General features: G+C 62.0%; 2 protein-coding genes across 7 annotated transcripts in view; one reads left to right on the top strand and one right to left on the bottom strand.

The window, feature by feature from the left end:
• PAFAH1B2 (platelet activating factor acetylhydrolase 1b catalytic subunit 2) overlaps window positions 1–14035 on the bottom strand; it is a 640582-nt gene that overhangs the window by 403811 nt on the left and 222736 nt on the right. The window lies entirely within an intron of this gene.
• Window positions 1–14035, top strand: part of CADM1 (cell adhesion molecule 1) — a 129181-nt gene that overhangs the window by 96811 nt on the left and 18335 nt on the right. For 5 of the 6 annotated variants that reach the window (XM_075442271.1, XM_075442275.1, XM_075442274.1 and 2 more), the window contains exons 6-8: window positions 16–115; window positions 2777–2949; window positions 6409–6480. In XM_075442271.1, coding sequence (XP_075298386.1) covers window positions 16–115; window positions 2777–2949; window positions 6409–6480 — 345 coding nt within the window. The remainder of the gene's footprint in view (window positions 1–15; window positions 116–2776; window positions 2950–6408; window positions 6481–14035) is intronic. The other variant, XM_075442276.1, reaches the window with a different exon arrangement.

Below are 14035 nucleotides of genomic sequence, written 5' to 3'. Positions count from 1 at the left end.
GTTTTTCTCCCGCAGATAAGCCCCAGGTGCGGGTGTCTCAGAACTACCCGGTGCAAGGCCTGACGAGAGAAGGGGAGCCGCTCGAGCTGACCTGCGCAGCGTTTGGCAAACCACAGTAAGTCGGCCGCGTCCCGAGGATGGGGCGGGGTGTCCCGGCGGCGTGCCGCGGCGGCGGGCGGGCGGGCGGGCGCCGCGTGGCCGACGCTGCGATGGCGGGCGCTCCATACGCCATTCTCTGCGGCGAGGGCGTGACAGAGCGCGCCGCGCTCTGCACCCGAGCGTCTGCCGTGCGGTGGGATTCCCGCTGCTGGAGGAGCTCCTGGGAGAGCGCTCCGCGGCCGGCCCTCGGGTGCGGGAGGGAGAGGCGGCGGCACGGTGCCCGCCGCCGTACGCCTCCGCCGCGGGGAACGGCGTGGGGGCAGCCAGGGCAGCTCGCGGGCGGAGGGAGGTCGGGGCCGGCGTCTCGAGCCCTACCGAGGTGCCGGTGCCCGGGGTGGGGCTGGCACCAGGGAGCTGGGCGCTTGTGAAAGCGGAGGGATCCCGAAGGTGAGGCAGTCCCTCGTGCTGGTGGTGACTGCGTGACGATTTTCCTCCCCTTCTGGTGCCCGGTGTGCTTGTTAAGAAACGCAGGTTTTATTCTTTCTCCCCTTCTTGCCACGCCCTCGAGGCTTTCTTACCTAGCTGACCAAATTTATGCGTCAGGAGAATCCCGCAAGGGAGGGCAGATCTTCCTCCACGCGTTCATTGTTGCTCTGATTTAATTTTTGTCGACTTTTTTTTTTTTTTTTAAAAATACTTCCTCTGCCACTCGGATTTGCGGCTGTCAAGTATTTACTATCCTTTTTTGTTTTTGCCATGCTCATAAGACTTCTGCAAACATCCCTGGGACGTGTCCGCGTGTCCTCGGCGGCGTGCCCAGGGTCAAGGAGTCCCTGTGTCTGCCTCGGTGCTGGGCATGGCGGGCACGGCGGCTCGGGGGCTCTCGGCCTCCGCGGCGGCCTGCCTCCTCGCCCGGGTGGCTTTCAGACTCCTGCCTCCCGGTTCCTCTGGCTCGGCACGGGGCCGATGCCTTCCCCCCGCCCCAGAGGCTGGCACGTGCCCTGCTGAAATCCGTTTTAATGCCTGTTCCCCGCCCCGAGCCCCTGCGCACCCCCCTCCGACGGGCGCCTGCCCTTCCTCCCGGTGGCCGTCGTCGGGGACCTTCGTGGAGAGGCTTCTCTACCTTTTCTCCTTCCAGGCTACGAGTAGGACACGCAGCCGTTACATCAGGCAGCCACGTCTCCCGGCGGCACGCCGCGCGGCGTTGCGGTGACGCTGGGGACGTGCTGGGAAGTCGCCTATGTAGGTCGCTTCCCCGCTGTCTCTCGGAGCCTCAGAAAGCAGACGCTAAAAGAAGGACGGGCGGGGGTTAGCTCCGTGTTTTTAAGACAAACACGTTTCCTGAAATCCTGCCCGTAGGTTTTAGGTGAACGGGGAAGTTTCCCCAGCTGAACAAAACCCTTTCTCTGCAAAATTTGGCAACGTAAACCTTGGGGCAAAAGAGCAGAGAGGAGGAATTTCCATTCTGGTAGGAACACGGCAGTTGTGTTAGGTCAGGCAGGAAAACCCCAGGCCCGTGCCAGAAGCGGGAGGACGCTGACGTGGCCGCATCGAGGACACGCAGGGCGAGACACGTCTCTGAGCGGCGGGCTGCCGTGGAGTGCACGCAGCGCGGGGAGCCGCGGGACCCCAGACTCGCAAGCAGCCTGCGGGAAACGCGAGCCGGGAGCGGCAGAGCCCTTCCCGGCCGGGCTGAGGTCGGACGGCAGTTCTGCTCTCCCAGGAGGTCCCGCGGCCGTGCCAGGCTCCTGTGCTGATGGCGCAGAGCCCAGCCCCTGTCCAGACCCGGCGAGCAGCCGGTACCCGGCTGCTTCTGCTCAGCGGTGCGTCCGTCCGGCTGCGTGCCTGGGATGTGGAACCTCAGGAGCTTCTGCACCACGAAGGACGGCGGGAGGAGCCCGAGCTGCCAGGTGCCGCCGGCAGCACGCGCTCCCCGCTCGCAGGCTCCGCAGCCGAACGCTGCCCTGCGTGAAGCTCCCCGTAAAACGGCTCGACTCCCTCCGCTGGGGAAGGCGCTCTCAGGAGCGGCTGAGCTGTCCCCTTACTTAAGCATAATAATCATAATACTTGGGGTTTTTAAAAAAAAAGACCCCCTCCCCGAGGCCCACAGCCCTTGCCCTCTCTAGCGGCTCTGACAGGACAGGCTCCTTTGAGTCCCTGCATGGTGCCAGCTCGTTTCGGTCCTGCTAGCAGAGGGTTGGCGGGCAGCCCGGGGAGAGGAGCGAGGCGTCCCTCTGCCCCGCAGCCGCAGAGCCCCCGGCGAGCGGCACGGCCACCGCGGCTCGCGTGAAGGGTAGGTGCCGCGCGTCGCTCCGGGGACGGGCTCGGCCCGGGTGGGCTCGTTGGAGTGCCCTGCGGACGCGCGCGTGGCCCGTGGCCGCAGGGGCTGCAGGTTCTCGGAATGAGCGAATGATTAACCACTAATGAACTTTCTTCCCGCTTGCAGTAGTGTTTTCAGAAAATTTGAGGTCTGCATACGGTTTCCCATTGGGTTAAAATAAATGTAAATTGAGGAAGCCCGACAGCAGCCGGGCTTGAGTAGCGCAAAAAAGTACGTGTTGTTTCTTTACAGTTTTTCTTGGTTTGGGCTTTCTGTCTGTGGATGAACTATTGAAGATGCCATCTTTACCATAGGAAAATAGTAATGTGATTGTTTCTTTTTCTCCCTCCTCTGTAGGCCTACGGACATGAGGTGGTTAAGAGTAGATGATGAGATGCCTCAACACGTTGTAGTGTCTGGTTCAAACCTTCTCATTAGTAACCTAAACAAAACAGATAATGGTACATACCGCTGTGAGGCTTCAAACGCGGTGGGGAAATCACATGCGGATTACATGCTGTTTGTATACGGTACGTGAGAAAAACCACCGTTCTTCTAGACTCCTTTACACGTGATCGCGACGTGCCGCGCTCTGAAAGCTCTGACGCAAGCTAACGTTTTGCTTAACGCCAGGTTTGCAGGTAGCTCCGGCACGGCCGCGTTACGCCGGGCTGGGGCAGGGGCTGGAGAACCCTTCCTGTCGCTGCCGCGCGGAGCCTGGCCGGGGGGCTCTGCTCGGGGGCTCGCCGGGCCGCAGCCACAGCCAGAGCAGGGGCACGGGGACAGCCGTGGCCGTCCCTGCCCGGGCAGTCCTCCTGGGGCTAATGCCTCTTCCCTTCGCTCGTGCCTTCCCCAGAGTCTGCAGCCGTGGCCCGGGGGGGTGGCTCCCAGTCTTTCATTAGCAAGCTAAATTACCAGGGAGTCAGCCAGCATCCCCAGGTCATTACAAACCAGTAAATGAACTGGAGGAAGGAGACGTCCTAAGCCTATCTGTGGCGGCCAAGCAGACTCTCCAACGCGTCTCGGCATCTTTGGAAAGTGCCCTTAAGTACCTGCTGGAGTTCTTCGGTTCCCCTACGCAGTTTTGCCACTGCTGTAAAGCTCGTGCTCCTGTCACGAGGCGCTGCCCGTAGTAAGGGCTGAGCAGGCCCTTGAAGAGCCATCCCCTGGTTAAATTGCGAGCGATTCCCTGGGGCTGCATGCTTAAACTCGATCTGTTACGAGTGGCTGTCGTGCGGCTGGGCGAAGCTCGTGGTGGGTGCTGCCTGTTACTCGGAGGGGACGGTGGCTTGCTCTGGTTTGAAGTTCGTTCCGCGGAACGGCCGCTTGAAGCTCTGCGGTCCAAATTCTCTTGTGCTTGCCCTGACCCAGAGAAGCAGCTGACGTTGCCTGCCCAAGGGCCGCTCGCACGTGAGCCGGTTTAGATCCAGTCTTAGAAACCTGCCCAAAGATTGGAGAGAAGGGCAAGCCACAGCTGTGAGCTGAGCTGGGGCTCCTCCGCCCCGCCCGACGGGCAGTTTCCCAGTGCCTGTAGCTCCAGAAGAGCACAGTTTACAGAACGAAGTCAGACAGGCGTTTCTGGTGGAGTGATTTGTATGCTCGTGGTGTGAAAAAATGCCTCGTTTACACCGGCGTCGAAAGGACCAAGTAGTGTTGCGGAGGGTGAGGAGGCTGACCCAGGACACAGGCGGTCCCCCGTGAGATCACAGCTGTGGACAGCTGCTGCCGTGAAGCGGCCGCAGGCGAGGGGCTTCGTTCTTGTGTGGGTTTACCCACCTGCTCCGGCCCCAGCGAGTGCCGGAGGAACCCTCGCCAGGGTCAGCGGCCCGGGTTCGGAGCTCACAGTCGCTCTCGCCCTCGCCACTTCTTCTGCCCTGTGGCTGGGGGCGAGAACTGGACCGCGCAGGGCTTCTTCCCCGCGCTGCTCCCCGGGGGGGTTCAGTCCGCGGGTGGGACCCAAGGCAGCGTTGTTTCGAAGGAGGTGCGGGTTCCGGGGGGTGCGAAGCGGCAGGCCCCGGTTCGGCGTGCGGCAGGCGCGTTGGCCGTGCCGGGGAGGGCTGCTGGCAGGAGCTCGCGGGCAGGGAATGGTTTCGCATCCCACCACGTCCAGTTCAGGAGCGTCCCGCTAGGATCCGGCACTCTGGGCAGCCTAAAGAATCCCTGTATCCCTGACTTTACAAGGGAGAAATCCAGAGGTGCTGGCGTGGAGGAAGCGGCTGGGCTGTGCCCGTCGTCTGAAGCCGCCTGGTACGGAGCAGACCTCGCGCTGTCGCTGAGGGCGAGCTCTGCCGCTCGCGTGGAGCGTGCTGGTCTCGCCCCGCTCGTCAGCGGAAAGCAGTTACCGGCCCGTGGTGCCTGCCCCAGTACGAGCCAGCGCACGCTCTGTGGGCGCCGGGACCGGTGCCCTTGCAGGCACGTCTGCAGGCAGAGCGTGTGAGTCGGTGGGAGGCTGCTCGTCCCCTGCCTCCCGGTAGCTTGGGACGCATGGGGAGCTGCGGCGCGGGCTCACCGCAGCCGGGGTGCCGCACGGGAGCCACGGCAGAGCCGGGTCCGGCACCCCTCGGCGAGAGCTGGCGTGCACATGCACGGAGGGATGCGGGTGCCTGGGTGTGCGTGCAGACGGCTGCCAGGGCTTGCGGGCTCGCTGCCGCGGGGCTGTGCTTAACACCCCTCCCTCGGCTGCGCGCGTGGCGCGGGGCTGGCGGCTCGCCGGGACACGCACCGAAAACGGGTTTATTTGTAGGGCGGCTTTCGGGCTTTTCCTCCCCGTGGGAGCGGGCAGGCGCGTTGGGCAGAAGCTTCTGGCGCGGGTCGCGCGCAGTCACTTGCGTTGCTTCTGCCGAGGAGGAGTCCGCTGCGCAGCATCGTCCCCGTGCAGCCGGGCGGGAGGCCGGGGGCTCTGTGCGGTGCGCCGGCTGCCTCGGCCCCCTGCTCCGGGGGGCACGAGGGGGTCGCGAGCGAGTCGGGAGGGTCCCCGGTAAGCGCAGGGACCGGGGTGCTCCGGAGGCGGGGAGGTCAAGAAGCGGTCCCCAGCCAAGCCAGCTCCGAGGTAATGTTTCTGAACTTTCGGGAAGTTGTGTGGAGTATCACGGAGGTGCAGCGTGTAATTAAAGTTCAGCTGTATTAATTAGGGAACCTGAGAGAGCTCGCGGGGAGATAAAAGAGCAGCAGACGCGTGAGTGATGAGGAGTTGACGTGCTATAGAGGAAGCCTCAAATCAAAAGCCCAGGAAACGTTTCATGCTCTATTATTGCCGGATGAATCCCCGGTTCAAAGTCTTCCCGGCTACTTAGTGCATTCAGTTTGATCATCTGGGCATCGATATGTATTTTTTCTTTCGCATCTTCTCACTTCTACCTTCTCCTGCCCGATGATTTTGATGAGGACAGAAAAATCCTGACATTTGTCTCCTGAAAGGTCTCGGTGAAACTCCTCGTAGCTCGAAACGGAGGTGGAGCGGCGATGTGCCCGCTTCTTGCCGTTTGTCGCTGTCCCTGAAGTCGCGTTTGACACCCTGGCGGGGTGCGGTGCCAGGGGAGGAGCAGCGAGGTCCCCGGGAGGAGAGCGGGCTCGCTCAGGCGCTGCTGGCGTGGAGACGCGGCGGGGCCCTCGCCCCGGCTCCCCCCGGGCTGCCACGCGTCCGCCGGTGGGGACCCCGCAGAGCCCCCGTGCCTCTCGCTGCGCTCGTTCTGTTGCGGAAAGCCTGCACTTTATGTCTCTTATGCCTCTCCCATTCCATTTCTCTCTCTCTCATTGACTAATTTGTGCTGGGCTGTGTTTATTTTGGTTTTTTATGGTTTTTTAGCGTTGTAGGAGGTGAAGGGGGGGCGTTTCGGGGCCGGGTCCTGCGGCCGTGCTGGGCTGCAGAACCGCCGCGCTGCTTCTTAGCGTCCTTGTTTGTTTCTCTGATCACGATTGACCGCTGTTGTGTTCTGCTTGGTTTTTCTTAATTTGCTTTTTTGTTATTTTCCTTTTTATATTTTATCCAGATCCCCCCACAACTATCCCTCCTCCCACAACAACCACCACCACTACCACCACCATCCCTACCACCATCACAGGTACGGTACCTTCATAACCATTGGAAATGTCCTGAATGTTTATTGTCTCTTGTGTGTATAAGCAGAGCGTGAAGCCTGGGGGAAAACAGCAAACAAAGCACTCAGAGTTTTTTCCTTATTTTTTTTTTTTCATAATCAAAGACGCCCACGGCGCAGGGCGAGCCCTGGGCCGGCAGCTGGACGAGGTGGCCGGCCCCTGCTTCCCGCAGGCGTTTCTGAAGCGCGGGCGCTGCCGTGGCGGAAGCAGCTGTTAATGCGCTTACTGGGGGCTAAGGCTGGGTGCTTTCAGCCGAGGGTGCCGACAGCCTCAGAGCTCGTTGAAGGCGGGCAGCTGTTGCAGCCTCCACCCCATCACTACCGATTTCTGAGCCATTTCTGCGTGGAAGCCCAGAGTTTGGCCTCTCGTGATCTGGTTCGCCTCGGGTGACTCGAGGTGCTCTCTCTCACGCCTGGGTGTTGGCTCTGTCTCTGCGACAAGCCCGCTGCTCCCTCTCCCAGTGGAGGGGAGCCCACCAGTCCTTTTTTCTCGAGCCAGACACGGTCTGTGGGACCCTTTGTGAGGAGCTGGCTTTTAGCCTGTGGGGTTTGGCCCTGTCTGTGAGGAGGGACGGCTAAAAGCAGCCGGGCGATGCCGAGACAGCCCTCTCCGCACGCAGCCGCCGTGCCCCCTCCCCGCTCGTCAGGCAGGCCGCTCTGGTTTCTTTGTGGTCATTGGCATTGTCACGTTTCTGAGCTTTGCTGTTTCGACTGCTGCTTTTGCTTTGGCTTGCCTTTTTTTTTTTTCTTTTCTTTTTTTATTTTCTGTTTTTTTTGAGGTGAGGTGACAAACGGAAGGTGGGAACGGACCGTTGACTAGCTCACGGCGTCATGTTTGTGCTTGCTGTAACCCATCCCCTGTGTGAATGCCTTCACGTTTGGTTTGCTTTCGTGACGCCGCTCAGCTGACTCCAGCTGTCCCGCTCGGGGCGTTCCGTGGCTTCTCTCCTTCCGAGGTTTTTGCGACCCAGCCAGACCCCGCTGGCGAGGAGCAGCGGTCGAAGCCCTTCTTCGGACGTGCCTTAACGCGCACCATGCGTGCGCCGTCTGCCACCCACCATCGTGTTGTGCAGCCCTCGCCATCCTCAGTCTTCCTCCTTCCAGGTGGCTAGCAGTAACGCCGGGCACCCCGCTGCGGATGCCGGAGCCGCTCGGCCGCGAGCGCTTCCCCCTTCCGCGACTCGACCGCTGTGTTTCCATTCTGTTTTTAATTTGCTCACTTAACCAGCTTTCGTTTCAGCGTAGGCTTCAGACGTTGTTCGGGTCTCCGTAGGAGCTGTTTGCAGAGAAACTCGGTCCCGTGTCTCGGTGCGAGCGAACCTCTGCACGGTTTTCTCTTGTTTGACGGTAACTTGCTAACGCTTGCAGTGAATTTTGGAAGGCTCAGAGGAAGAGTGTGTCTTGATGCGCCGTTGACCCCATTTATGTTCATGTCGGTGCCAGCAGACGTTAACGACTGTCCTCTTCCCGGGACCTGGCTTATTCCCAGCCTGTCGTCTCGGGGCTCGCCCTCGGACCGGCTGCTCGTGATGAATAGCGGGATTGTTGTTTGGGCCAACCTGTTTGTGAACTTCCCGTAGCCTTGGGTCTGTCCTCCGCGGTGGTTTGCTGGCTTTTGCCCCTTACAAATAGGAAGGGAGGTGGGTGGTTCCCGAGGTCAGCGGTGGCTGTCGCCAGGACTCCTGGGCGAGCCCGTTTCGAGTGCAGCTGTGGCCTGGCTGCCGCTGAGGTGTGGTCCAGGCTTGGTGGTGGCCCCGGCAGGGCTTGCTCGAGGCTTGGTGGTGGCCCCGGCAGGGCTTCTGCCTGGCTGGCGAGTCGGCGATGCCCGGGAGCTGATCAGCACCCTCACAGCGACAGCTGGGTGCTGCTGCTTTGCTCCGTGTCTCCGGCTGGGCAGTCGCCCCAGAGGTCCTCTGCGGGTTTGCTTTGGAGGCGCAGAGGAAGGGATGGTGGTCCTCCAGGAGGGGAGGGCTTGGCGGCCCAACGTTTTCCCAGCCGTTTCTCCTCGGTGACTTCCCGTCGGAGCCAACCGCTGCCCTGAGGATCAGCGCTGCCCGTTGTGAGGGTGCTGCTCCGTGGGGAGGTGCGACTGCGTTGGACAACGATCCCACGCACACAAAGACGCTTCGACTGGCAGCTCTCCGTGTCCTTTACGAGCAGAATTGTGGGCTGCTTTTCCATCAGTGTAGCCGAAGGACCTCGGGATCTGGAGCAAGTGGCTGTCCTACGTTTTTCTTGCACCTTTGTCTGCACTGGTGGGGGACCTAAGGCTCAGAGCTTGCTGCCATCCTGTTGGCAAAGCCCGTGCGGGTCTCCATCCCCTCCTGGATGCCGATCTCTGTTGGCTGCGAGCTGCTGCAGAGGCCAGAAATGTAACGAGAAGGTAATTCTGGGCACCGGTTCCAGCGGCTACCGCGCACGCTGTGTAGGAGGACGATCAGTTAATGCCGACGAGCGGAAGCTTTGTGTTCTGCCCTGACGCCGATCTGACGTGGCATCTTCTTGGCGCGTGTCTTCGCGTCTTCTGCCCGCAAGTTGGGCGTGCTTTGCCCGGGAAGAGCAGCGAAGGCTTCGCCTCCCTTCTGCGCGCAGAAGCACGCAGGCGTGGGTCTTCCAGCCAGCAGCCGGGCAGTAGGGAGCTGCAGAAACTTTTCCTCTTTGATAGCTGAGAGACTTGGTAGCTGGAAAATATTAGGCCAAATTAACATAATCTCTAGCATTACGTAGCATAGTAGTGTTGAGACACTTTGTAAAGCCTCCAGAGACAACTGATACCTTCATTCCCGTCGTCACCAAAACGCCGGAAGACTCTCCCGGCGCGACAGAAGCGCGTTGGTAGCAGCCGGGGCGTTGCTTGTCTGCGCGGGCGGGCGCTGTGTCCAGAGCTGGGGCTGTAGGCGTGCTGCCATCGCTGGCAGCCCCCCGGGGGAAAAGGTGTCCTTGGCAGCGGTCCTTCTGCGCTGTGGGAGACAACTTCTGGGTTCTCCTTCCGCTGCCCAAGCTGTCCGGCAGGCCGATCTCCAGCGGCTGCGTTCGCTGCCCCGCGGCGCGGCGAGTTACCCTCCTGTGCCGGTTCCGACGACGGACGCCTTGCTGCTCGCTCGCCTGCCGTGTTCCGGCTCTGGATGTGCTCGGAGAGGACATGGAAACGCAGCCCTGCCCCGAGGAGCCGCTGCTGCCGTGGGCTTGGCCTCCAAGGGCACGCCGAGCCCAGAAAGCAGGGGTCTGGCAGGGAGGTTTTGGGGAAGATCCCTGGAAAGCTCCCCTGCTGTTTTTTTTCCGGGGGAAGGAGAAGCTGAGCAGCGGTAAAGTTTCCAAACCAGCGCGACCTTTAAAGCTGTTGCTCTGTCACTGTTGCTTTGCTTCAGTGTAGGTGCTTGAGAAGATCTCCTGCCTGACAGTTTGATCTTCCCCGTACATCTCCGACTGCATTGATATTCCGGCCGTCCTCTGGCGTTTCGGCTGTTATCGCCGGCAAGCCCTTTTTTATCACTTCCAATTGTCCTTGTGGCTTTGTTCATTAAGATGTACAATATGATACGGCAGAGCAAACTGCATAATTTGAATTACCCCTGGAGTGGTTCCTTGAAAGGCTGGCTTTGGACAGCTGTTGTTTCCTGGGCGATAAGGGTTCCTCACAACAGCAAAGCCCTCGTCTTTGGGCACGGCGCGGCGCGGGGCGCGGTCGCCTGCCGTTCCAGGCGTCGTTTCGCTGCCTGCTGGTCTTGCTTAGCGCAGACACCTCCGCGCCCCGGGATCCGCAGTGGTATTCGTACAGGCAGATTTGCATTTATCACGCTTTCTCTGCAGATGGATCGCGCAGGTGTCTTGGCAACGGTTTCGGTGGAGACCTGGGGCTGCGACGCGCGCGCACGTTGCCGGGATTTCAGGCCCTGCTGGATGCTACTGGTTGTGCTAACGGCAAGCCGGCCGCTTGCACCGCGCCGTGCCTGTAACGCCGTTTCAGACCGCATTTCCACCCCCCCGACCCCTCAGAGCAGGCGGTGGCAGCTGCGCGCGCGTGTTCAGGGGGCTGAGACGTGGCCGGCCGTAGTTTTGGCTTCAGAGTTCGCGGGGATGCTCGTGCCTCCCCGATGAGCTCGGCTGGAAAGCGCCGAGCCTGTGCTGCGGCGGAGGGGTGGTTTTCTTCTAACAAGGAGGAGCAAGCGAGCTCTGTTTGACTCGGAGGTGTTGTGAGGGCGGCAAGCTCCAGAGCAGGAGCTGTCGACTGATGCTGCCACATCTCGGCCGGGGCCACGCGGGAGCTGAGCTCTCCTTCCTGCCGGGCTGGTGCGGGGCGAGGGCAGAGGGCTCCCGCGGCTGGGTGCCAGTGCCGGACGCTGCCTTAAAACCCACCCTGCTGTCTCCTCCGGGCTTCCTAAGAAATGGTGATGCATGGGAGTCCGAAAGCCTTGAGGAGAAACGGTGCGGCGCGTTCTCAGAGAGCGAATTCGCGTGCCGGAAGGCCTCCCCAGAACGAGGAAAGCGATGGTTTTGTCCTCGTAGAAGTTTGTTCTGTGCTGATCACGGTTGGTTGTGGCAAAGCCTGCAGCTGCACGGGGCTTCCTCCGGCAGCCACCCGAGAAGACCGGGGTGGGAGGAAGGCAAGAGCAGCCACGCTGCGCTGCGGTTACCTGGCAGCGGGTGGCTGGGAGGCGAAGGGGCGGCGGGAGGGTTGCTGCAGCGCACGCGTGCCCGCCGGACGGCAGCCGTGGCATCCGACCGGGCGCGGCGGTGGGAGCCGTGCAGTTTGGTCCCCAGCCCGGCGCCCCGCGGGTGCTGGGCTCTGGGCTCCCTCCGGAGATGCCCTCGCAGCGCATCTGGGCGCGCGATGCCACCGGCGATTTGTTCCCCCAGATGATGTGCTGTTCAGCTTTGGCTCTGCGCTGAAGCTTTGGCCCGTCCCTGGTGAAATGTCGAGTTAATTTAAAGGTGACGCTGCGCTCTGCTGACATTTTCATCCGGGATGCGACCGCGTTACAGGGAGCGACGGAAGGGACAGCAGCTGACAGGCCTGCTGCAGAGAAGTGGCGGCTGAAAATTCAGTCTCCGGGTGCCGCGCCCGGTGCTGCCGGTGCTGACGCGGCGTGCGCAGCGCAGAAGCCGTCGGTGTGCCGGGCGGGAGCCGAGGCGAGCGAGGGCAGCGGGCGCTGGAGCTGTCGCCGCTGAGCGGCGTGGGCTGCGGTGGGCAGCGCTGGGGAAGGGTCGGGGCGCGCGGGGCGTTCGTCCCGCGCCCGGCAGCGTGGCAGGCGGCCGACCGAACCCCAGGGCTCCGCAGGGTCAGCAGAGGGGCGGGAGCGAACGCGCATCGCGGCTTCGGTGCAAGACCGTGCGCGGGTGCGGCCTTCGCAGGGTCCGGGTTGGAAGAAAGCCGAAGTCCTCCCGGTCTTGGTGGCGAAACGCAAAGGCGTAGCCGGGGCCGCGGCGCCGCTCTCGGAGTGTTTTTGTTCTCATCACACACGACTTCGGCGCAGATTGTGATTATTCTGGGGAAATATCTGGTCCGCAAATGAAGCTGTCCCCGGGGCGCACTGCAGCACGCCCGTACGCCAAAGCTGCCGGCGCAGGCTGGGGTCGCGTGGCGGAGGCTCGTCGCAGAGCGTCGTCACGCGGGCTCCGTGCTCCCCGGCCCTCCCAGCAGCGTCCGGCGAGGCAGGGGGCCGCTCTGCCTTTGCCCCGGGTGGGTTTTGGGGCTCCCTGGCCCCTCGGGCCGCTCCGTCGCGACGTGAGGGCGATGCACCGTCTCTGCTGACGCGCGGCGGGCGCCCGCTGGGGGTGACGGGGGTCTCCGTGGGGCTCTCACGAGCCTGAGGGACCGGCCACGAAGCGGAGATGCTGTTTGTAGAGCTGCACGCCGGTCCCTGCGGCTGCCGGGAAAGCGGCAGCGAGGGAGGTCGTGCTCGCCCCGGTCGGCGAACGCGAAGCAGTCCGGAAAATCGGGAAGAATCAGAGCTCCAACAGTCAGTGACCAGACTGGCGCTCGTTTCCAGCCCAGAGAGCAATTTAAAAAGCAACGTATTGAATGGATATCTGTATTTATTAATACCTCTTTAAAATTAAAAAAAAGAAAGCGTGTTGCGCCACGGCTTTGCCGACGTGCGGCTGTAATTCCCTGCACCGGAGCCGTGTGTTTGCAGGCCCCGGCGCGTCATGGGCTGCTGCGAGGCTGCAGCGGTGCCGCTCGAGCATTCGAGTTGGCGAATTTAATTGTGCTGCGGGGGTTTTAATATTCCTCCATCGTGCTCGCTCTGTTTGAGGCTGCGGGCTAATTACAGACGAGTTTAAAGGGCCCAGGCTGTCACACTCCGCAAACAGTTGGGAGTTGGAGAGGATCCACTGGAAAAAACGAGGCGGCTTAGCGATGGAGCTCGGAACTCAGCCGAGCGTTGCGCAGCCGCCTCCGCGCAGCGGTCCCGTAAATACGTCTGTGCGTCTCGGCGCGCGTAGCTCCCTGGCGCGGGGCGAGTGCCCAGAACCGAGGCGTCACCGGAGCTTCGTGAGCTGGCAGAGGGCACCGTCTGCGTCGCGAGACGACGTGTCCTAGGGTCTGCCGCGCCAAGCTGCTCTGACGACCAAGGCGAGGAAGAAGCGGGGATGAAGCGGAGCGGGCAGCTGCAGGGAGGCCGGCGGTTGCTTTCGGGGATACCGTCTGCCGTTGCAGACCGGTCCCCTGCGGAGCTGGTGTGCGCGCGGGTTTTGAAGGACCGTTGCGTTGATTGACTTCTCCCCACGCAGCACGATTACGATCAGCAGAGAAGCCTTTGTCTTGAGATGCCAAGTGCCAGGTTGAGCCTCCTTGTGCGGGTGCTGTCGACGCCCTCTCGCTCTGCCGCCGCGCTGTGAAGCTGCCCTTTGCTCAGCACCGTTTGCAGTGACGGGCACTGGCTTCGGGCGGCGGTGGGACCGCTCTTCACACCTTCGGCTCGGGGCCCGAACGGTGCTTTTGGTGACGACGTAGCCTTGGTTAAGGCGGAAACCTGTCGAGGTCTCCCTCGCTGGTCCGTGTTTGAGGAGAAGAGATGATTTTTCTTTAGGACGCGGGGCAGAAGCCGGATCTCTGGGTGCTGTGAGTCCGGTCTGGCATATAAGCACGGCCGTTCTGGAAAGTGAAGCCGGAGCCAGTGGCACGTGCCTGCACGTTGAAAGTTAGCCAGTCCGTCCCAAAATCGCGGGTCGTCTGAGCAGCGGCGATGCGGGGCCGGGGATGCTCGTGGCCGCGTGAGGCAGAGCGGCGGTGCGGCGTGCTGGGCGCGCGGTTTCCCACGTAGCCGCGAGTTTTGTGCCGGAGCCACAGTGACGACGTTTCTCTCCTTGCCGCACAACCCCTCTCGTCGCGGGCCTGGCTCGGGGCCGCTCTCCGCTTCGCTTTAACACGCGATTATTCCCCTTCGGAGCGCTGCGTGTGCGCAGTCTGGCTTCTCAAAGACGACTCTGGGACTGAACCGGACTTCCAGACAGCTCCTTCTGAACTTTAACCGGTCTGTGCTTCCTACTGCAACCATCCAAACCATTTGCTAAT

Source organism: Opisthocomus hoazin, chromosome 24, assembly GCF_030867145.1.
Source record: "Opisthocomus hoazin isolate bOpiHoa1 chromosome 24, bOpiHoa1.hap1, whole genome shotgun sequence".
Classification (NCBI taxonomy): Eukaryota; Metazoa; Chordata; class Aves; order Opisthocomiformes; family Opisthocomidae; genus Opisthocomus; species Opisthocomus hoazin.
Note: the sequence above shows the minus strand (reverse complement) of the source record. Positions and strands in the feature narration are given on the sequence as shown.